The sequence below is a fragment of the Abramis brama genome (assembly GCF_963993115.1).
Source record: "Abramis brama genome assembly, chromosome: 10".
Lineage (NCBI taxonomy): Eukaryota > Metazoa > Chordata > Actinopteri > Cypriniformes > Leuciscidae > Abramis > Abramis brama.
In genome coordinates, this window is record NC_139972.1 from 10,408,228 (window position 1) to 10,432,366 (window position 24,139).

The following is a 24,139-nucleotide window of genomic DNA, read 5'->3' on the forward strand; positions in this document are numbered from 1 at the left end:
GGGAAAAGAAAAAGTGATAAACTTCTAATTGAGCAGACAGAAAGGCTCGACCTTCTTATTACTTTCCACACATTTTTACATCCCATCACATCAGTTTTGTTACACAAATAAAAAGGCACTTTCTCATCAATCTTTTGGAAATCTTTTGCCAGATCCTTCCTCCAGTTGTCTTTGTGCCAGATCTTTTCAAAGACAAAAACATTCATTCCATCTTTAGCCTACATTTATCCAGTTTGAAAGACTTGGCAAAATATTGTCATCTCTCTGAATGCACCTCGTCACACAAGTCATGTTGTACGAATAGAAAACTATACAGCTATTCTGATCTGTCTTTGCTAGAAGTTTGTCCGTTGGAGAATTACCTGTGTACCAGTCAAGATTCTATTTAAAGACATGCAAATGATTTGGTGAATGGTTGAAGTGTGAATCTTCTCAGTGCTCACTATGTGTGAAGTTTCCACTCACACTGATCTTTCTAGAAAATAGTCCATAGTTTAACCACACACTTTAATAAAACAGAACTGACCTCTTTAAATTGTCTGTGATGTTAAGTCATAGAGTCCTGCAAAGATCACCATGCATCTTTTGTTACTTGCTATGATTACCAAAATCCCTCAACGCTGTTGTGCTAACAATAACTATTAAAGTTAACCTAAGACTTTAACTCCAACCAGTGGAACACACACACACCTTTAGCTATTAGATTAGCCTTTAATTTGATATAGCACTTAATGTGTTGATTCCATTGATAAGATTCTCTATATGAGTCAATATCGGTGTTTGTTGCTTTTTCTTGGTCATCTAATACAGTTTTTTTACAATCACTTTGCTACTATTTTCAGAACCTTGATTTTCTTGATCATTTTTCAAAACTCTAGACACAAAAACGGTTATCACTTGTAACACAGGCTTTCTAATGTTCAAAACATTGCATTTTGCATTCACATCTTTAAAGAAACCTTGCACAATCATTGGTTCAAAAAACAAATTTACTGTGAAATACCATTGAAACATAACTATAGATCACCCACACACAAGCAACCGATAGTTTCACTGTGTCATTGTTCGTACAATCATTAAATTTTGTAGAACAAAATAGGTGATACAGGTTTCATTATGGTACTACATGTACAGTAAATAAGTCTCTGTAAAAGTACTGCAGTAGTAGAGAGAATACTACAGACACAGTGGAATCATTGAACAAAGTTTGTAATATATTGATGCAAAACACTACAGTACAATCACAACATAGGTTTATTTGAATCAAAGCAAAAATAATTAGCTATGAAATAGAAAAGAAAAGACAGTACTGTAAAACATCAAATGCATCAAGTGTTCCTCAACTTGCTTGTAATGTAAGAAACAAAACAAGAGTGATTACTGTACTTCTACATTGTCATCAACTCTGTGTTGTGGATTTGGCCACAGGTTCTCATCTACATCACAATGGATGTTTTCATTGGCCAAACATCTTGGAAAAAACCTTCGGGCATGGCGAATCCAGGCCTGGCACTAGTCTGCTGTGATGTCATTGCAGGCGTCATCCATGGCCTGGAGAAGAGTGACTTGTTCATGAGGGTGCCTATCATGAACCTTCCATCTCCATGCGGAGAGAAATTCCTCAATCGGGTTAAGGAAGGGAGAGTATGGGGGTAAATACAGGGTGGTAAATTGTGCATGGGCCTGAAACCATGCTTGCACCACATGAGCATGATGGAACCTGACATTGTCCCACACAATGGCATAGGTCACACCTTCAGCTCTACAAACCTGATCGAGCTCATCAAGAAAGGTGACAAGGAGAGCTGCATTATATGGTCCAATATGAGGTCTGCGTCCCACCACACCATCTTCTGATATAGCCGCACACATGGTAATGTTGGCCCCACGTTGTCCAGGTACTTGGATGGTTGCCCGCTGGCCAATGAAATTCCGACCTCTCCTCCTTGTCTTGGCCAGATTAAAACCTGCCTCATCCAAATATGAATTTGTGTTGGTCGTCATCAACATCCAGCTCCATCACCCTCTAAAAATACATTTTGGAAAGAGATTTAGAGATTACTTTACAATGTAGAATTTTTGGGAATGTTTTTACAGCCATCTTGAAACTGAACTTACCTGAACATACTCAGTCCTCATTTGCTTCACTCGGTCTGCATTTCTTTCGAAAGGCACACGGTATAGTTGTTTTATAGATACCTGGTGCCTTTTCAGTATGCGTGCAATAGTCGGCAAACTTATGGATCCCACATTGTTGAACATGTCTTCATTGTCCAAGATATGCTGGCGAATTTCTGTAAGGCGAATATAATTTCTGGCCTGAACCAAATCGACCACAGCCTGCTCTTGTGGGTCAGTTAGAATTTTGCCTCTGCCTCCACTATTTGGCCTGGTCACAATTCTACAGGGAACATTAGAGTAAGAAGACACTTGGTCACATCACATATTCTGTGATACACATTGGTATATGCAGTCACTTGAGAGTAGCATAAGGTTTAGTGCATGCTAAAGGTCACGGTTGACCTTCTGTGGTTTGGTTGTATCATTGTAGCCGCCTCAGTCATTGTCATGCCATGATTTATGACATGGTCTACAACTATTGCCCGAATATCATTGGACACTATGCTGTTGCTGCCGCTGTCTTGGTCCGTGGCCTTGTCCTCTACCACGTTCCCCCACACCTCTCAAACGAGGCCCACGACCACCTCTCAGAAGGGGTGCCTGTCCTCTGCCATTCCTTTGACCAACACGTCTTCCTCCCACCACTGCTTGACCATGGATATTGTAGTCTAATTGGTTAATGCTCCAAGCTAATTGGTGACAATGAATCTCCTTATCTTGAAACTTTCATGATTTAAACATGGAAGATTGTTTGTCTGTTTCCATACAACTATGCATTTCACAAGTTCACACTTACAAATAAGTCAGATAGAATAAATGCGTATTTGGCGTGCTGTCCGAGGAGAGGGCTCCAGGCTCTGTATTCCCCCCGTATTCCTGGCTGTGAAAGAACAAGCCAAGAGTGAGGAGTCGGGGTGGTGGAGGAATGCTGAAAACTGTCAAGGAAAGTTAGGTGAGTTAACAGTGAATATATATATACAGTATATATGCTTCCTCTCATGCTGATATGTAGACATGGTAATTGTTTGATGACGAGTTGATTGATTGATTATTTGAACGTGCTCCTCCTGAACTTTGTTTATAATGCAATGCAACAGTTACTTATCATTTTGAGCAGTTGTATCAATTGATAGTTAGATCATTGTAAGGAAATTAATAGACACTCATTTGAAATGTAATGTGTGAATTGCCTTTTGAGATAGTAGTACTTTGATGTTAAGTTGTGTCATTGAACAGGTGATTTTTGTTGAATGAACACATGATCTAAGTTTTATTGTATCCAAGCAATTGAGAAAAGGGTTAGAGTTTTGAAAAATGTGCATTTTGATTATTGGTTGTGAGTTTTGTGTCTAGAGTTGTGAAAAATGACATCAAGGTTCTGAAAAAAAGTAACAAAGTGATTGTAAAAAAACTGTAGGAGCTGGGTTTTGCTATTTTACTATTTTTAGAAGCTACTGTTCTGCTTCAAGTTTATGTGTCACTTTTATAGTTTTGTCGCCCTCTAGTGGCAGTTCAGGAAATAAGTGATTATATTTCTCATGCAGTCATCTTCTGCTCAACTTGGGATGCCATCTTTTGTTTTGAGTTTGTATTCATTGTGTAATGCTTGATGATACATATCTGCATATATTTGTGATAAGTTTATTCAAACCTTTGATTTAATGTGATTTTGGTGATCACCTTTATCTATTAGCCTAGCCTTTAATTTGATATAGCACTTAATGTGTTGATTCCATTGATAAGATTACTTCTCTATATGAGTCAATATCTGTATTTGTTGCTTTTTCTTGGTCATCTGATAATGCCATTTAAGTAAGGGCTGATGAATTATGCACTGATCTTTCATTGCCATCTAGTGACCATTTCCTGACTCTAAGATTTAATAAACAGGCAATTGTGTTGCACTGCAAATTAGTGGCACCAAATCTTTGAAGATGCAGTTTTGTAGTAAATAAAACGTTTTACAAGAAAATATTTCTGTCTTAGTTTACAATTACTCAAAATTTCACGTTTAGGACTAATTTAGTATGTTACTTGCCATTTCTTTGCAATTATTTGTGAAAATTGATTTTTTTTTTTTTTTTTGTGAACACAGGCACTCAATAGCATATAAACTAGATAGCTAGACTCATGAGCAGAATTTAATGTTTGCAAAGTCTACATAATAAATTGGTAATAGACAAATGACACAAGCGCAATCACATTTTATTACACACATAAAAAAAAATAAAAAAAACCTTTATGTGTTTGGTGAGTAAGAATTCTGATTTCGTAGCCCAATCAATGTTTGCTGGGCAAAAACGGTTTAATGAAAGATATGATATTCAAATCATTCATTAACACGTTTGATCATTGACAAAAGCATTTTTCGGAAATAGAAAAGTAGTGATTTCTTTTCAGGCAGACAGAAAGGAATCACCTTCCCAGTGTTTTTCTCCACACAATTCTGACACTGCATCACATTATCGTTGATGTCACACCGATAAAGAGGCACTTCTGCATGAATCTTCAGGAGATCTTTATCCATATCCTTCCTCCAGGCGTCCTTCTGCCAGATCTTTTCAAACACAAAAACATTCATTGCCTCTTTTCGGATATTCTTCCAGTTTGAAAGACCCGGCAAAATATTGTCATCTCTCTGAATGCACCTCGTCACACAAGGTGAGTTGTACGAATAGAAAACTATACAGCTATTCTGATCTGTCTTTGCTAGAAGTTTGTCCATTGGAGAATTACCTACAGGATAGAGCAGAAAATGCTCAGCATGTTCCACTGGTTTTGGTGTTGGTCGTGCAGCAATGACATTTTGTGATGGAGTGCAGAGAACACATTTCTCTCCTCTAGTGAGAATAGTTTTCACATTTTCTGCATCCTCCCTGCTGAACACAGTCTGGATATCAGATCCTTCTTGTGTACACTGAGACTGTGGGACAAAAATCGCTATTGCATACTGAACATCAGGCTTGGTCTTCGGCTGGACACTGGAAGACATAAGACATTATCACAGTTTTCAAGAAATATTGTTTTTTTTTTACCTTGTTCCTTTTTATGTTCATCAACTCAACACTTTGTGCATGCATTTTAATTGAAACTAAATATTTTAATTAATTTGACTACTGTATAAACAGACTTACTTGTCATCAAAATACTGTATAATTTTAGCAAGGATGGCAGGGTTCACATCTCCCTGAATGCTTTGAACACACCGATGAAGCAGGCAGAGGACAACGACACACTTCAATGATGCCTGAAGTGAAAAAAAAAAAAAAAATCACTAATTTCAGCACAAAACTTGAGTTAAATTCACGCAGAAGATGATCTGAAGGACCAGAGTGTTTAGAAAAGAATGTTTACTTATTGAATTGAAATTTACCATTGTGACTGCTTGAATTATGAGGAAGAAGATGCTTTTATTTTCAGATCTGAAGCTCTGTTGTTTCTCTTCTGATGATCAGGAGGAAATGAAGCACATATAAAGACCCGAATGTAAAGACAAATTCGATTAATCTATTAACATTGCAAACATTTGGTTAAAGGTGCTGTATGTAGTTTTCAGCGACCTCTAGCGGTGATGTTTCAGATTGCAACCAATAATTTTTCAAGCGCGTGCTCTTGCGCGTGCTCGAATTTATAAACGAGCTCTTTGTGGGTACCTTCCAGACTGAGACGCAACACACCGGAGAAAGCATCACACAACATGCTGGAAACTAAGGTAAACTCCCACTGCAACGTTACAATAATAGGCTACTTTTATCAGCTTGACGTTGAACTAATGCTCCATGCTCGTACCATGATAAGTATGAAACCCTATCAACCGTGCCGAATTTTGCCACTGCAAGCACCACTTCACATTTTCTTCAGGAAATGTACATTCTAGGTTTGTAGATAAGGTTTCTCCATGATTCAAATGCCCTGCCGATGTTGAGCCTTGTTTTTTCACCCGAAGTTCATCCGATTCACGTCTGGCCTTACGAGCTTCAGCAGAATTTTTTTTTTTTTTTTTTTTTTTTAATCAATATGTGGAGTTTGTGTTGGAGTCTGTGTTGTGCTGGGAGCAGGTCGTTTCTTAGTGTTATCAGACATGTCATAAGTCCATGTCATAAGTTGCAGTGTCGTCGCTGTTGAGTGCAAAGTCAGTAGGCTAGACGAGGCGAGAGGCGGCTTGGGAGCGCGCATGCACGTGACGTCACTGGCGGTAAATCCGACCCGGGACCTTAACATAAAAATAAGAATACTTGCTTTCAGAGGTAATAGCAAAACCCGCAAAGTGGATCATTTTAATGTGAGATTACAACCCCTTCACACACAGGCAATAAAAAAAGGATTCGTTTTGGTAAAAAAGCTACATATACAGCACCTTTAACTTTTGAGAGATTGAGTGAATGCACAGGTCAGTTCCTGATCATTTACACACTAGACCTGAATGTGACATTGAGACTAATCACAAAGATTAATATTTACCTGTAGCTCTTTATTAACCTTCAGTTTCACTGAAGAGCAACAATACACGAGTGTTTCACTGTAGCCTAGTTGTTTTTAACCTTTGGCTGATATAAGCAACCCTGTATCACATACGTTCTGAGGAAACTATTTAGCAAATCGCAATTACGTTACATGCCAACATAAGCAGTGCTATTACGTTGGTCCTTAACCTCATAGATATCATATAAAGGCTAGATGTCTCGTCCGCGCTGCTGGCCAATGGAGCTCGACATCCGCACACGGCGGCCATCTTACGACAGGGTGCTCGCTCACTCATATCATGGTGCATGTACTTTTAAATAACCATAACTTGCTCAATTTTCTACCGATTTTCAAACGGTTTGGTTTGTTATAAACGTCAGAGATGTAGCTATTATACTGCATACATATGAATAATTATGTTCAAAATGTTTAAGCATTCAGAATTATAGCCACGTTAATAACGTTTGTAAGAAACCAAACCGTTTGTAAATCCGTCCAGATTTCAGCGAGATAAGAGGATTTGTGTGCGTGCTGCTCACTCACCTTAATTCACAGAGCCCTGTCCTAAGATGGCCGCCGGTGATGCCGGAAGTGACTCCGCCTTAAGACATCTAGCCTTTATATGATATCTATGCTTAACCTAATATAGCCAATCTATTGCAGTGCTATTACGTTTGTCCTGAACATAATACATCCAAAGCAGGTTTCCATATGCAGCTAATGCTGTTCATTTTGTTTAAATTATTTACTCCCTTTTTTCTCATTGGGCTACAAAATATTATCTATGCCAGGGCGAGTCAAATGGCGGCACCCAGATAATTTTTATCTGGCCCTCCAACTGGTTTTTGATGTTTAAAACCCCTCGCAATCTGATATTAAAGTCCCCGCAAAGGTTTAGCGCGTTCAGCGGTGAGTTTAACAACGCACGTGATCATTCAGCGGTGAGTTTAACAACGCAGGGGTGAATTTAACAACACTCAAATGCAGGTAAAACGGCATTCAGAGGTGAGTTTGACCAAAGCAACCCTCAACTGCAGGCAAAACGACATTAAAAGGTGAGTTTAACAACGCTCTAAGACGCTTGCAGTTGCAAGTAATTGCAGTTTTAGTGTTTTCTTGTCATAGGTAGGACACTGCTTTAAAGCCACACCGCGGACTTTGTGACCTAAAGAGTTGACGCATACGAGTTATTTTAAATGATTCCTCAGGCCAATATACAGCGTTTGACACTATTAATGCTCCGAGCGGGGCTGCCCTCTTGAAATACCGCCTATGTAAGTTTGGAGAAGACGGACCGTCGTTGGCCAGGTCAGAACGTGGAGAACGTATCGCTTTACGGCCATCACGTGACCATAGGCTCTGATATACTCATGGAGCAGACTTTTGCGACAGTGCTGCGGCGCTTGTGGCCTCTAGGGGCGCTAGACGTGAAAGTTACAGGTCTAGCGCCCGCAAAAGTTCCTCGGTGTGGCTTTAAGAAGCTGGATAACGTATTTTTATCGGAGGTTTGATTAAAAACTGTTGAGTCAGGACAATAAGTTGTGTTTAGAAACTTTAGATTTGTAAGGTGGCCATTTCTTATGACTATAAATAATAGAAGAAATTATAAAAATATATTTTTATAATTTCTTCTATCATTTATCGAGAAGAAAAGCTGTGTAATCAACATTTATTCACGAGATCATATGTATTTTTATGTTTTTTTTTTTTAATGTTATTATTTCGGTCTTATTGCCAGGGAAGCTGGATTGCTTTGCTGTTTATTGATATTTTTAAAATTATATTTTATCAGTAGGAAATCGCGCTGAAGAAGTCTCGTTCCGAACACATCGCGATATTTGGCATCAGTTCACGTGTGTCAGATGTTGGTAAGTAAATACCTAAATACGCTGTCCTAATAATGTGTGATATAATGTCTTTTCTGTTTGCCGATATTATCTGCCATCTCCACGGAGACTTTGCGTTTCATTGCTTTCTAATTCTAAACAGGGTGATTAACACTGCCTGTCACGTGACGTGCTATAGGCCTATAGAGATAATCATATCAGATTAAAAATAGTACAATTAGTTCCAAAGTTGTATTTGTAGTAGAAGCACAGTAAAAACAACACTTACCATGCTTTTACCACAGTAACATTAGTTTTACTGTGATAAGTGTAGTAAAAAGACAGTAATCACAAAACTTGCCATGCTTTTACCACACTATTTGTAGTTTTAATGTGGTACTTATTGAAAATGCACAGTAACCACAACACTTACCATGCTTTTACCACAGTAACCACAACACTTACCATGCTTTTACCACAGTAACCATAGTTTTACTGTGATTGATTTAGTAAAGGACAGTAATCACAAAACTTACCATGCTTTTACCTCAGTATTGATATATAAGTGATATTTGTTGTAAATGCATATTAACCACAACACTTGCCATGCTTGTAAGGCTTTATAATGTAACATCCAATATTTGTAAGGTATATCAGTACTTTTTCCTTTAAATAATCCTATATATTATACATAATGATATTTTCTTTTCTCTTTTTTCAGCTGAAAAGACCAAAAGGGCCTTTCGGACTCAGTCAGCCCATTATTGTTGGAGGAGAAGTAAACGGATTGACAGCTGCAAAGGCAAATATTCGCAATGGTATGTATGTGTTGGTTTTAACCCTAAATCAAACATTTTATCAAGCATTTGTTGTTTCTTAAAACTTTTCTCACAAAACCCATAGCCCAATCAGTACAAATATAGACTGAAAGTCTTAATAATTCACAAGATTTAACAAGTTGTCAAATTTGTACGATACTTGTACATATTTGTATACTCGTACACAATCCTGCAGCTTTTACTCCTAGTGCTGTCATTGGCTACTGCCTCAATTCCTGTTCATATTTATCGCGATATTTGTAAATCAGTTGCGCCAAATCAGTTGTTCTTGGAAAGTTGTCGGATATCACACACACTGTCAGAAAGTTTATATTAATTGCAAATTGGTCCCCGTCTGTTTATGTCCCAGTGATACATGATGTCTCTCCACACCTCATAACCTACCTCTGTTTGCAAGAGTGGAAAAGCTTATCTGACTTGTCACATGACATCAGATACTCGATTATTTTGTCATAATCAGATCAGTTACACTGCTGATAACTGTCCCGTTTGCATGTAAATCATTTTCATGATTATTGCTTGCTATTAAAGACATACTTTTATTCATTGAAATGCCCACATTTCAGTGAACTTAATACATAAAAATGCTTTTAACATTTAATTATGCAACACTCTTCACAGAAAAATATCCCACAGTTATGGATAAACTCACAACGTCATCAAGTGCTGTGCTGGGCACATTGGGCAACAACTGTCCTCCAACGTATTCGATCCGTGGCCAAGTTCTTCACATCTTCCCATGGGACACTGACAGTCTTCAGGTCTTCGTGAAACATCTGTCTCCATGTCTTCCTTGGTCTTACCTGTCTCCTGCATCCTCCTGGTGGTGTCCACTTCATCACTGTGTTTGGGTGTTGTTGTTTGGGCATGTGTAGGATGTGTCCAGCGAGGTGCACCCTTTGCTCTGTCACAGTTTCTGAAAGTCTTCATGTGGAGTCCCACTCCTCCTCAGGATCTCTTTGATATGCAGAACCAATATTGAAAATATTGATTTATGTTTTTCCATATTGTTAAAGCATTTTGTTTTCTCTTTTCAGCTTCATAAACTGTACTTGATGTCTGCCTAATGCCTTTTTCAAAAAAGTGTCAGTGCTCATCTGGTGTTTTGCTAAAGGACATATTCATTGCATAGTTACAATAAAAGTGACCAATAATCACAAGGATATAGAATGAAAGTTGAGAATGTACAATGTTGTGCTTATGTTTTTGCCTATTTGTTCTTTAAAGCGAAGAAACAAATGTATGTTCACATAACAAAGTTGAATCTCATCTCTTGGTTTGTAAATATATAACTTCATAATAGCAATTTTTTAACGTTAATGTATGTGTCACTATAATAGATTGCTCCTGTATCTGGAAATTTTTAATTAACTGATTTTTATACTGTTGTGCAGTAGTTTTGGCACTACATTTGTCTTTAAACAGTTTGACATTAAATATTGGAATAAGCTTTCAAAATGGTGTCCATTCATTGTGCTTTTGCTACATTTATTTGAATATAACTGATATACCTTTAATATACTATACATACACTGTAAATGTTAGAAGCACTTTAGTACATGTAATTATTTTTAATTAAAATACTACAAAATACCCCTGCTGTAGGACATTGCTTAGAAAAAAGTTTCCCTTTCAAATGTATTTATGCATCAGTCTAAGCAAATTTGTGTCATTGATCATATGAACTCGTTTTTGGATGGTAATACACAAAGGAGTCTTTTGTTTTTAAATATGAGTTTTATAATTTAATTAGAAGGAATGCATGTTTAACAGCCTAAATATAAAATATTTATGGTATCTATCCCTGCAGCCGGAACCAGAAGAGATCTGTCATCGTTTACCATAAATGGGCATGTAAGTGTGACGCATCTGTTCAGCTGGGTTTGTATTGGCTGTGACTTTATCGCAGAACTCGCTGTGATTGGACAATCGTTTAACCCATATAAAACGGCGGTTCATGTTACAAAGTATGTTTTGGTGTTATTATTACGTTAGTTATACATTAAGCTAACTATAAAGTGTCTCTATGTTGTGAGAAATTACTCCTTTACCGAGATCCTAACCCTAACCCTAAGCATGTCTGCACATTTCAATAAACTACAATACAATGCTTCCTGTTCCACTGATAGAATGACAGAGATATGTGGGTAATGTAGTTTAAAACGTTTAGTAATAAAACAATAAATGTTAAATAAATAATATATTTAATGGACAACTGGATATCTAAATTTGTTTATTGTGCAAACCTTTATGACATATATGAGGGACAGGCTGAAATTTGATATTTTACTGTGAGCACTATAAAAATAACCTTTATGCCAGCTTTCCATATATGTCTGAAAACTGTGGCCAACATTATTTATTAAACATAGTATAAGCAGTTGTCCAGCCAATTTTCTCTTTGATACACTAACCGGACTTTGAGTTACAGCCATTTGAAATGTGCATTTGTTTGCTCTTCTGGGGGCTGTTGCTGGGGCCCTGGGGGTGGAAGGACAGTATAATCTACACAGATCTACACATACTATTACTATTACACAAGGATAATGCACCATTCAGTAAAACAACAAAAAAACAGTGCCAACATTTCCTTTTCACCGCCTCTTGCTGCTTATATTCCTGACATCAGTGATATATATTATACTATATAGAGTATACTAGAATGATAAACATGGATCATCTTCAATTAGGCTTTAAGTATTTATAGCAAGATAGCCCACTGCAGCCTTGTTATTCACATAGCTTCCTTTTATTTCACTGCAAACTGGCATACATGCATGTATGTGCAACTTTTGTTGCATTGTTGTCCCAAATATCATTAACCCTTGTGTGGTGTTCATATTTTTGTCATTCAGCCAGTGTTCGTGGGTCTGGTGGACCCGCTGCATTTTGGGGTTTTTATTTCAACACAATCAAAAATGTTATGTTAAAATACTCAACAGATGTTTACTTCATCCCAATTACAAGCAATATAAACAACATATATGGTTAATATTTTCTCTTTACCTTTATTAGATCACATTTAAGAATTGCAACCTCGTGTGGGAATGGCAGGAGTAGAAACACAAAACTCACTCTTGCACTCTTTCACCCTTACACACAATCTCTCACACGCACGCTCACACACACTCATGCACACACCCACAACACACGCACACACACACACACACACACACACACTCACTTGGATATGTGGTGTACGGTCACTCTCCATAGGTATAATGGTTTTTCTAATGTACAAACTGTATAATCTATCCCCCTACACTAACCCTACCCCTAAACCTACCAATCACAGAAAACTTTTTGCCATTTTTTGAATTTCAAAAAACACCATTTAGTATGTTTTAGTATGAGGACACAGATGTCGTCATAAACCATATTTACGTTGTAATACCCATGTCATTATACACATTTGTGTCCTCATAAACCATATACAAGAACATACACACACTAACAGCAAGCCCTGACAGGAGGAGGACAGAGTAAAGGTACACAGGACCTACAATTTCTACACTTTTATTAGCCCCGGGTCCAGTGGACCCAAACATCCTGTGTGTAATATAAATGTGTAGGGGCGGTGTACAGTGTGTGGTCATTGAAAATGTGTTCTGATATATTCCTCACAGAAAATGAGCCAAGGCCAATGAGTCTCAGTTTGAAAAAAGAATTAATTGTATCATTTTTCTTTTGATAAAAAATGAAAAAGGGTCCAACAGACCCGAACACCATACAAGGGTTAACCAGATCTAAATTTTTATGTCCCAAGTAAAAGAATCATGGTCATTAATTATATGTAATTATTTATAAGTTATTAATTATATGTAGTTATTTTTAAAGAAATAAGAAATTAAAATTTCTCATATAAAAATGTATATTTACTGTACCAAACACCACTTTCAATACACAATAGTCACTATACTTTATTAAACAACACTTTATTGGAGAACAAAGCATAAAGTTGATAAAGTAGCATAAAGACAAATGAGATTCAAGATAAATAAAAATGTGTCTTCAAAAATACATTAACATCATATGAATCCATTCACAGCTGCTGAAGCCACAAAACGAGTGCCAGAGAATCATATTCAGTCACCTACAGAAAACAGATTTGATATTGTGTTGGAAAATAATGATTCATTATCACAGCTAAACTGGTTTCTTGCTCTTCCCTGTATGTCTCTATCGTGTTCTTTTTCCTTGTCTAAATAGTTTGTTCAGTTGAAGAACAGAAGATGTGATCACTGATGTGGTGGAGCTTTTTCTCAACCAGAAGAAGTCTCAATATCCCATTGTCAGGCGTTCTCCAGTCCTGGTCTGAAAGTAAAACAAAAAACAGAAACCATTCAAATAAAGTTGTTTAATGGACAGTTGGGTCAGCTTATGTTCTGCGTTATTTAAAGCAGTGATGGTTTACTCTGGCCCTCAGCGTCCACTGTCCTGCAGATTTAGCTCCGACCTCAAACCCTCCTGCCTATTGTCTAGAAGTAAACCTGAAGACTTTGGTTAAAATTTTCAGATGTGCTCGATTAGGGTTGGAGGTTAACTCTTAACTAACCTCAAAAAGTAGAATGCAAAGAGCCGGAGTTGCCTGTTCCTTACAGAAATTTACAAAGCAGCAGTCAGTACATTATATAATAAACACATTGAAGTATTATATATATATATATATATATATATATATATATAATATTGCAGCACATAATATAAGCTAAGTACTGAACAAAAACAGTTTTACCCATATCAACAGCAACATATTTTAAAAGATTTTTAAGAAAGGCATGGTCTCTTTTGAGCCTTTGCCAGTGATGCTTGATTTCTTTCCAGACAACATACTCTTCTGTCAATTGTTTCAAGAGCTTCACTTGGTCAAAAACCAAGTGATAACCTGTACAATGTAAAATTGTCAACATCAAAATTATGTACAACATATTACAGCCTTGTTTCAATACAATACATACCAATGGACTCGCGCACTTTTCTGTCGTCTTTGGGCACCAGATGTTCCTTCCTCACCCGAAACAAAGGACTTATTCGATTAGCTTGCGTTGATATAAGGACTGGTCTTCCTTCTCTGCTGTAAAACAAGAAAGTCTCTACTTACTCTATGTGCAATTACTATTGTTCTTTAAAAACATAAATTAAGACAGTTATATATAAGTTAATTTACCATATGATTCAGGAGAGAACATTTGATGAGTAAATACTGATATATTTAGAAACTTCACCTGGTAAGGGCTGATCACGGCAAGATTCGCTGCGACTCACTAGTAGCTCTTGTGAGGGTTGAGTTTGATATTGGTAGAGCTTTAAAAAAAAGGACTAAGTAATCCTGCAAAACAGAAAGGAAGGTAATTTTAATACATTACTTGCAAATAGTCAGTTTATAACTGTAGGATATGTTTTCTGTAAAGAGTGTTGCATAATTAAATGTTAAAAGCATTTTTATGTATTAAGTTTACTAAAATGTGGGCATTTCTATGAATAAAAGTATGTCTTTAATAGCAAGCAATAATCATGAAAATGATTTACATGCAAACGGGACAGTTATCAGCAGTGTAACTGATCTGATTATGACAAAATAATCGAGTATCTGATGTCATGTGACAAGTCAGATAAGCTTTTCCACTCTTGCAAACAGAGGTAGGTTATGAGGTGTGGAGAGACATCATGTATCACTGGAACATAAACAGACGGGGACCAATTTGCAATTAATATAAACTTTCTGACAGTGTGTGTGATATCCGACAACTTTCCAAGAAGTGGCGCAACTGATTTACAAATATCGCGATAAATATGTACAGGAATTGAGGCAGTAGCCAATGACAGCACTAGGAGTAAAAGCTGCAGGATTGTGTACGAGTATCGTACAAATTTGACAACTTGTTAAATCTTGTGAATTATTAAGACTTTCAGTCTATATTTGTACTGATTGGGCTATGGGTTTTGTGAGAAAAGTTTTAAGAAACAACAAATGCTTGATAAAAGTTTTGATTTAGGGTTAAAACCAACACATACATACCATTGCGAATATTTGCCTTTGCAGCTGTCAATCCGTTTACTTCTCCTCCAACAATAATGGGCTGACTGAGTCCGAAAGGCCCTTTTGGTCTTTTCAGCTGAAAAAAGAGAAAAGAAAATATCATTATGTATAATATATAGGATTATTTAAAGGAAAAAGTACTGATATACCTTACAAATATTGGATGTTACATTATAAAGCCTTACAAGCATGGCAAGTGTTGTGGTTAATATGCATTTACAACAAATAGCACTTATATATCAATACTGAGGTAAAAGCATGGTAAGTTTTGTGATTACTGTCCTTTACTAAATCAATCACAGTAAAACTATGGTTACTGTGGTAAAAGCATGGTAAGTGTTGTGGTTACTGTGGTAAAAGCATGGTAAGTGTTGTGGTTACTGTGCATTTACAATAAGTACCACATTAAAACTACAAATAGTGTGGTAAAAGCATGGCAAGTTTTGTGATTACTGTCTACTACACTTATCACAGTAAAACTAATGTTACTGTGGTAAAAGCATGGTAAGTGTTGTTTTTACTGTGCTTCTACTACAAATACAACTTTGGAACTAATTGTACTATTTTTAATCTGATATGATTATCTCTATAGGCCTATAGCACGTCACGTGACAGGCAGTGTTAATCACCCTGTTTAGAATTAGAAAGCAATGAAACGCAAAGTCTCCGTGGAGATGGCAGATAATATCGGCAAACAGAAAAGACATTATATCACACATTATTAGGACAGCGTATTTAGGTATTTACTTACCAACATCTGACACACGTGAACTGATGCCAAATATCGCGATGTGTTCGGAACGAGACTTTTTCAGCGCGATTTCCTACTGATAAAATATAATTTTAAAAATATCAATAAACAGCAAAGCAATCCAGCTTCCCTGGCAATAAGACCGAAATAATAACATAAAAAAAATACATAAAAATACATATGATCTCGTGAATAAATGTTGATTACACAGGTTTTGTTCTCGATAAATGATAGAAGAAATTATAAAAAATATAGCTTTGTGCAGAAAGCTATATTTTTTATAATTTCTTCTATTATTTATAGTCATAAGAAATGGCCACCTTACAAATCTAAAGTTTCTAAACACAACTTATTGTCCTGACTCAACAGTTTTTAATCAAACCTCCGATAAAAATACGTTATCCAGCTTCTTAAAGCAGTGTCCTACCTATGACAAGAAAACGCTAAAACTGCAATTACTTGCAACTGCAAGCGTCTTAGAGCGTTGTTAAACTCACCTTTTAATGTCGTTTTGCCTGCAGTTGAGGTTTGCTTTGGTCAAACTCACCTCTGAATGCCGTTTTACCTGCATTTGAGTGTTGTTAAATTCACCGCTGCGTTGTTAAACTCACCGCTGAATGATCACGTGCGTTGTTAAACTCACCGCTGAACGCGCTAAACCTTTGCGGGGACTTTAATATCAGATTGCGAGGGCGGTTAAACATCAAAAACCAGTTGGAGGGCCAGATAAAAATTATCTGGGTGCCGCCATTTGACTCGCCCTGGCATAGATAATATTTTGTAGCCCAATGAGAAAAAAGGGAGTAAATAAAACAAAATGAACAGCATTAGCTGCTATGGAAACCTGTTTTGGATGTATTATGTTCAGGACAAACGTAATAGCACTGCAATAGATTGGCTATATTAGGTTAAGGACCAACGTAGTAGCACTGCTTATATTAGGTTAAGAACTAACGTAATAGCACTGCTTATATGTTGGCATGTAACGTAATTGCGATTTGCAAAATAGTTTCCTCAGAACGTATTTCATGTGATACAGGGTTGCATAATCGAGAGGAGGAGGGATGCTGGAAAACTGTTGTGGGACAGTCGGCTCTACATGTGCCTCCCAAACTCATTATTTTTGTTCATTATTAGATTACGTGTGTCTCCCTAAAACATCATTTTTTGATTTACAGGTGTCATCCTGATGTACTGTGTGATGGACAGGACTCTGAACATCTACAGTGTCTAAAAGTTTTGCACAGTTCTGTAAAGGCAACTTCCACATGCTTATGATTTATATTTGTTATAACAGCCTTGTTTCACAGAAAATGTCCTGGAAATGTATTTTTTTATTATGTTGAAGAATTGTTATTGTTATGTTTTTATGTACTGATGTGCTATTAAGTGCGGTTGGTATATATATATATATATATTTTTTTTTTTTCCCTTATTATCATAAGAAGTTGTTCCATAAAAACTGTGGTTTTATCTATGGGGAGGTGGGCATTAGATGTCAAGTGTGTTTTAGACATTTGCATCCATTCAGAACTTGTAAAAAAAAAAAACGAATTAAAAATCACATTTACAGGGGCCTTTTAGGTGTTATTATTATTATTAATAATAATAATAATAATAATAATAATTAATTAATTAATTAATTAATTAATTATAAAAGTAGCAAGGCATTGAGACAACAAATAGCCTAATGTAAAGGATTATATGAGATATGAGATATATATATGAGATATATATATATATATATATATATATATATATATATATATATATATATAGGCTATATATATATATATATATATATATATATATATATATATATATATATATATACTTTTAATGGTCACTTTTGCATCCTTTATTTAAGCTGGTAGGCTATATGATCAAGCAGGACCATTTTTAAAAATGTCTCCTTTTGTGTTTAGAAAAAGAAAGGTCAAACAGCTTTAGGAAAAACACAGAGTAAATAATGACAGAATTCAGATTTTTGAGAAAACAATCCCTTTTAAAAAACAACATATGAGGCTTGTCTTCTCGTATATCTAGAATATTATTAACTTTAAAAATTACCCTATTTGGTTTAACATTTTAACAGAAAATAAGTTTAACATCTGTCATAGAAATTTTAAACTGTATATTAAACTAACCATGTTTCTAACATCTAACCTTATTTAACATCTACTGTAACATGGGAACAGGATGTATTGTATGAAATCAATGGAAAACTTGTGTCTTTGACTGTGTGCGTGTGTATATGTAAAAATAACATAGTTTGGGAAATTAAACTAGACAGTCTGTTAGAATCTTGTGATTAACAAATGAAGTCATCATTAAAACAGTTTGCTTGTGCCAGTGACATAGGAAAAAGGTTGGGGCTTTTGAACCAATTAAACCAATCATATATTGAAGGTGACATGTTAGTCTTATTTGTTTTCTCTTTCTATAAAAACTGTTGTAGACTGTTCACGTCGCTTCTGCCGATCCAGAGACTGTTCACGTCACTTCTGCCGATCCAGAGACTGTTCACGTCACTTCTGCCGATCCAGAGACTGTTCACGTCACGTCTGCCAATCCAGTGTCTCAGGACAAGATGGTCTCCGCCGAGCCAGTGTCTCCGGACAAGATGGTCGCCGCTGAGCCAGTGTCTCAGGATAAGAGGGCCGCCGCCGAGCCAGTGTCTCCGGATGAGATGGCCGCTGCCACGTCACCTGAGCCCTTAGCAGAGATGGCCGCTGACACGCCTGAACCTGAGCCCTCAGCAGAGATAGCCGCTGCCACGGTGTCCGTTCCTGAGCCGGTGTCCGCTCCTGTTCCTGAGCCATGGCCGCCTGAGCCTGTTCCTGTGCCATGGCCGCCTGAAGGGTCGTTACCTCCCTGGTCACCTGCACTGCCTGCTCCGCCCTGGTCGCCTGCACAGCCTGCTCCGCTCTGGCCGTCTGTGCAGCCTCAATCTCCAGGCCCTCCTCCGCTCCACGGGCCTGGCCCTCCATCCCACCCCCGAGTCCGCCTCCAATCCACCTCCCTCCTAGAGAATCATAGGAGGGTCTGGAAGCCACTCTTTAGAGGGGGGGCTATGTAACGGTCATCAGCTAGAGTGCCCTCGAGAACCGCCAGAGGGTACTCCATTTCAGATTGTCATTTTCCCTCACAACTACATCTCCCATAATCACTGCTTGGACTCATCTTCACTGATCACATTCACCTGTTTGTCATTACCTTGTTTAGCTCACCCCTTATAAGCCTGGTTTTCACATTCAATCACTGCATAGTTTTGTATGTGTTGCATTGCATCTCTTTCTTGGTTTCTTGGACTCTCTGCCTGCCTCTGGATTACCCATTTGCCTTGTCCCCAGCCTTGTGTGTTTGTTTGTTTGTTTGTTTGTTTGGACTGCCTACCTGCCTAAGCTGCATTTGGATCTAAACTTTCTGGTCTCCGAGCAGTTTGTGACAACTAGCTTCCGGTAGACGGCATGACGTATTAACGAGCACAGAAACGCAGAAAACTTTTTTTTTTTTCTTACACAAATGCATCGATTTGCTTCCAAAGGCCTTTGTTAACCCCTGGAGATGTATGGATTACTTTTATGATGTATGGGTGATTTTTTTTATTTTTTGTCCTTCAAAATCTCACCCTCCATTCACTCCCATTATAAATCTTAGAAGAGCAAGGATAGTTTTAAATATAACTCAGATAATATAATCTATGTTTCTAATGCAATGGCTGAGGGAGTGAAAAAAAGAAAGAAAAAAAGATATGTATGCATTGTGACTGCAATTAGGCCTACAATTACTTAACATTGTTAATTATTAAATTAACAATGTAAGATCATAATTCATTTTCATATGTATGTTCCTGCACATTATTTGGGGTCCAAGGCAATTGCCTGCCTTAAATCCGTTTCCTTGGATTGCTTTATTGGAGAAACCCATGACAGTTTTTAGAGTTCTTGGAGGAATTATTAATACATAGTTCCTACATGACATCACAACATACGGGAATTTGCCGACCCGGCGCCATTTCTGTGGGCATGTTGTGGGCAGAACATTAGAAGAAGAAGCTGAAACGAGTTAATTTCGTGATAAAAAGTGAAAATGGTCATCTCCTGCTGGGTCAATGGATGTTCAAATCGTGCCGGAGGTTCAGTTAAATTTGGATTTTACAGTATACCCGTCATTAGACATCATGAATGTGAGAAAACTAAGCTTTTGTCAGAACAACGACAGAGGTTATGGCTGGCAAGGATAAACAGGAAAGAAACTCCCTCAAAACACGCAAGAATTTGCTCAGAGCACTTTGTGTCAGGTGCACAATGTTGTGTTTTATTGCGAGTGTACACAAATATAAGTTAACACTTTGCAGTTTGAATGATGTCCTGTATGAACAAAATGACAAGGTATTAAAAACATATAAAAACAACATTGTTTCCACTGTTCGATCGTGCCCGCGCCTCTCTCTCACTCTCACACACACACACACACACACACACACACACAGACAGACAGACAGACAGACAGCGTTAGCGCATACGGATCCACACCATTTATGACTGAAATTTTCGCATTGTACCTCTCTCTGTCTTGAGTCTCTTTATAATCTCTTTATAGTCTCTGTCACTTTGTCTCTTCATGATTTTCGTAACATTATAAACAGAAAGAAATATTCGAAATTTGCTTGTAAAACTTTGTAAACACAGCAGCTTATGCCCTCAAAGATGGCGACTCCGGGGAGGTCACGTGACATTAATTGGCCTGTGGGAACTATGTATTTCTTAATGATCATTTTTAGGAAGTCCAACACACCGTACATGGCGAGACACACAAAGATGCTTAGTGACATCATTAAAGGAGTCAGTGATGTAAGTGTGAACCGTTTTAATTGGTCTTTTCATGGAGTTGAAGAAGAGGGCTGGTCGAGTGTCAGAATAAAAAGCATCTTCTTCCTCTTCCTCATCACTCCTGCTTCACTGCAGACTCACACAACATCTCTGAACCTTCTGATCTGAGCAACAGATAACATGGTAAGTCATATTCATACTTCTTTAATAATTGTTAGTGCTAAAGCTGCACATTTGCTCAAGTTTTTTTTTTTGAAAACTCATCATTTTTACAACAAATATTCAGAAAAAGTGGGCATAAGATGTCAAGGAAAATTCCATTCGTACAACAAACAGAATGCAGTTTTAAGTTTCTATGCACTTTGTGTGTACTGTGCATATTTTTTGTATTTGTATTTGTGTGTTTGCTCCAGGTTTCCACTGTGCCACTGAGGATCCTCCTGCTCTGCCTGCTTCACTTTAGCACTTGTGCAGTAGGAGAGGATGTGAACCCAAAAACCCTCATGAGTATTGTAAAGACATTTCAATTATGTATTATTATAATAAATTACAATTTTGTATTGTAATAATTAAAAAAATATATATTGTAATAATTATGTATTATTATAAAAAATTAACATGATGATACTTACTTCTAACTTATAACAACCTCTGTTATACTAAATCCACTACTTTTTCTTTTTTTCTTTATATATTTCTTTTCATTTCTTTATATATATTTGGTTGTGTATATGAAAAAAAAATATAAATATATAGGAATTTATTTATTTGTAAATTCTACTGATATGTTCAATCAAAGCATAGGCTATAAGCATATTTATATATTTTTTTTAAAAAAAACCTGTAGGGTAGTGATCTGGGTTCAAACATTCACGGATCAACGGTTCCGGTTTCCCCCGCTGGCCGTTTGGAGGAGCTACTGGAAATTGTCCAAAGCCATGAATTGTGTGTGCAACTGCAGATTACCGTCTTCTCGCCGTTAGCGTCTTCCGGGTGCACTACGAGCGCGGAGGGGTTGGGTCGTGAGCAAACGGCAACCTCCCTGTCTCTCTCTTGAAACCAACACGGACGTGAAATAAACGGTAATTCATCAACTGGCCGCCTGAGGCTGGCTGCAAAATTGAGTCAAATCTGCATCTCCCCCATGTTGAAATGCCCAACTTTACAGCAGAAAAAAACATGTTTACAGCCTGGAGCAAAAAGTGGCTTTGGTCTATACAGCTAATTTTGCCCTTCATGACAACTGTGAGGGGGGTGAATTTTTTTATAACTCATCTGTTTAAATTATATAAGCCTTTAAATTTCTGCACAATTAAGGGTGTGTCCACTTTTGAGTGACAGGTGGATTCCCACTGCTGTGGTCATTAGTCATCATTAGCCGTTTGTCTGCTGTCTGACTGTAAAAATAAATAACTTCGGGAGTGACGCGCTGCCAAGATGACGACGGTCGGCTATGCCTACTTTAGGCTTCAAAAACGGTGATCCTCTCGCACCGTTGCTTGGCACCAGGAGCGGTGATCGGGAACACCTGGTTGCACAATTAGGAAATCCTACGAAGGCTACATGGTGCGTCCTTCGAAGGATGCAGCCTTCACATTGGGACACAGCTTGTGACACCGTGTAACTGTGCAGGCTCGATCTTCAGAAGAACAGCCCACGCCTTAAAACCCCACACAACCAGAACACATAACACATGAAAGAAAATACATGCATCTAGATATTGAACATAAACAGTCTTTAGACTTGCTACTACTTTGGGCCAAAGTTACCAAGGACATTTGTTTAGAAACCAAAATGTATACATTCATATAAAGTAACACCTGCTTGGGTCAAAAGTGAGAGATTTTATCTGTCACTTTGGAAAAAGAGAGAGACTTTGAGAAAATGTTCGCGTAGTAGGCGTGAAAAAAGCAGGGAAATATTTTACAAATATTTAAAAAAATATGTAAAGGAGTGCAATGTCTTTTTGGTACATGATAAAGTATCTGCATTCAAGAAAAAGTTGGACCTTTGTTGGGCTCCTGTGGAACAGGGCTCAATGGAAAAGTTTCCCACTTTGGAGGATGTTTTGGAGAAGGCAGGACTGGCCGTTGCCTCTGTGCCAAATTAACAATTTCATCTGCCCTGGGCAACAACATTCATTTATTAAATCCAGGCAAGTGGTTAATCAAACATTGATTAAATATACAAATTAATGCAAAACGAAATTCACTTTAAAGAAAGGCTTTGTGTTTTCTCTTTGAGGTCTCTGTTAAAGGTTTAAAGCAGTCTTTTAGTGCTGCTTTCAGAGCTCAGCTACGCTCTTTCTTTTAAATAAAAACCCATGGCATCATCTATGATTATAAGGGCTGTATATGCGAAATGAAACCGAAATCGCGACACTCAGGGCAACGAACCTGTATCGCAGTGTGAGAAGGCAGAATGAGAAGGCAGAATCGCGACACACCCCTTCCAACTCCCATAGTTATCCTTCCCATCCAGGGCTGGGTTTGCCAGCACCCACAATCCCTTTCTCTTTATTTGTGGTCTATTGAATAATACAAAGCTGTTTTGCTTTTTACATTTTAACAGAATTCTCCCGGTTTAACAGAAAAGGCTTAAGACTAATCCCAGACTAAAATGCATGTTTGAGCGGTTTTAATGAAAGCAACTTGCACTGATATATCTTACAGTTTTTTCGAATTGCTTGTACACAATTTCTGAAACTAAGGCTCAATTTCTTGAAACTCTACACACACAACATGCAAAAAATCCGACATCTCTGCAGACATCTCCGCGGTTCAGCTCTTTCTTCATCACGACAGACCGTTACATTGACCGCATTACTGCAGAAGCTGCACCAATCCGTCTGTCAGTCTCCTGTTCCATCCTTCCCTCACTCGTGACCCCAAGATACTTGAACTCCTCCACTTGAGGCAGGAACTTTCCACCAATCTATATATATGATTATTGATATTTTCAAATAAGGAAATATCAAAACTCAAATCAGTTTGATCAGTTGTGTTTGCTTAGCACCCAACCCAAAGGGGAAAAGGGAAAGATGCTGGGATTTACCTCATATTTAAATTTACAGAGGCAGGGCAGTCCACGGCAGGCAAATTTCTTCCAGGAATTCAGTTTACACTGAAACACCCTGTTTATCAGGAAACTTCAGGGTGGCGTTTCTCAAAAGCATCTCATATGTCTTGATACAAATATTATGTTTGATTGTATGGCATGTGAATGTGTGTATTACCCAGTTTTAAAGGCAGGGTAGGCGTTAA

At 37.5% G+C, this 24,139-nt stretch overlaps 1 protein-coding gene and 3 long non-coding RNA genes across 4 annotated transcripts; 1 reads left to right on the forward strand and 3 right to left on the reverse strand.

Moving 5' to 3' along the window:
• Positions 1 to 4,450: 4,450 nt before the first annotated feature.
• Positions 4,451 to 5,113, reverse strand: LOC311091233 (uncharacterized protein; the record flags this gene model as incomplete). The annotated part of the gene is made up of 1 exon (XM_084127054.1): positions 4,451 to 5,113. The coding sequence occupies one exon, from the start codon at positions 5,111 to 5,113 to the stop codon at positions 4,451 to 4,453; it is 663 nt and encodes a 220-aa protein (XP_083983180.1).
• A 3,176-nt stretch (positions 5,114 to 8,289) lies between these two features.
• LOC311090633 lies at positions 8,290 to 10,726 on the forward strand. The gene is made up of 3 exons (XR_014607916.1): positions 8,290 to 8,453; positions 9,133 to 9,229; positions 9,872 to 10,726. It is a non-coding gene; the product is annotated as an uncharacterized lncRNA (long non-coding RNA).
• A 2,442-nt stretch (positions 10,727 to 13,168) lies between these two features.
• Positions 13,169 to 14,327, reverse strand: LOC311090637. The gene is made up of 2 exons (XR_014607920.1): positions 14,209 to 14,327; positions 13,169 to 13,564 (listed from the first exon to the last, which is right to left on the reverse strand). It is a non-coding gene; the product is annotated as an uncharacterized lncRNA (long non-coding RNA).
• Positions 14,328 to 14,503: 176 nt separating this feature from the next.
• Positions 14,504 to 16,169, reverse strand: LOC311090638. The gene is made up of 3 exons (XR_014607921.1): positions 16,042 to 16,169; positions 15,270 to 15,366; positions 14,504 to 14,579 (listed from the first exon to the last, which is right to left on the reverse strand). It is a non-coding gene; the product is annotated as an uncharacterized lncRNA (long non-coding RNA).
• Positions 16,170 to 24,139: the final 7,970 nt, after the last annotated feature.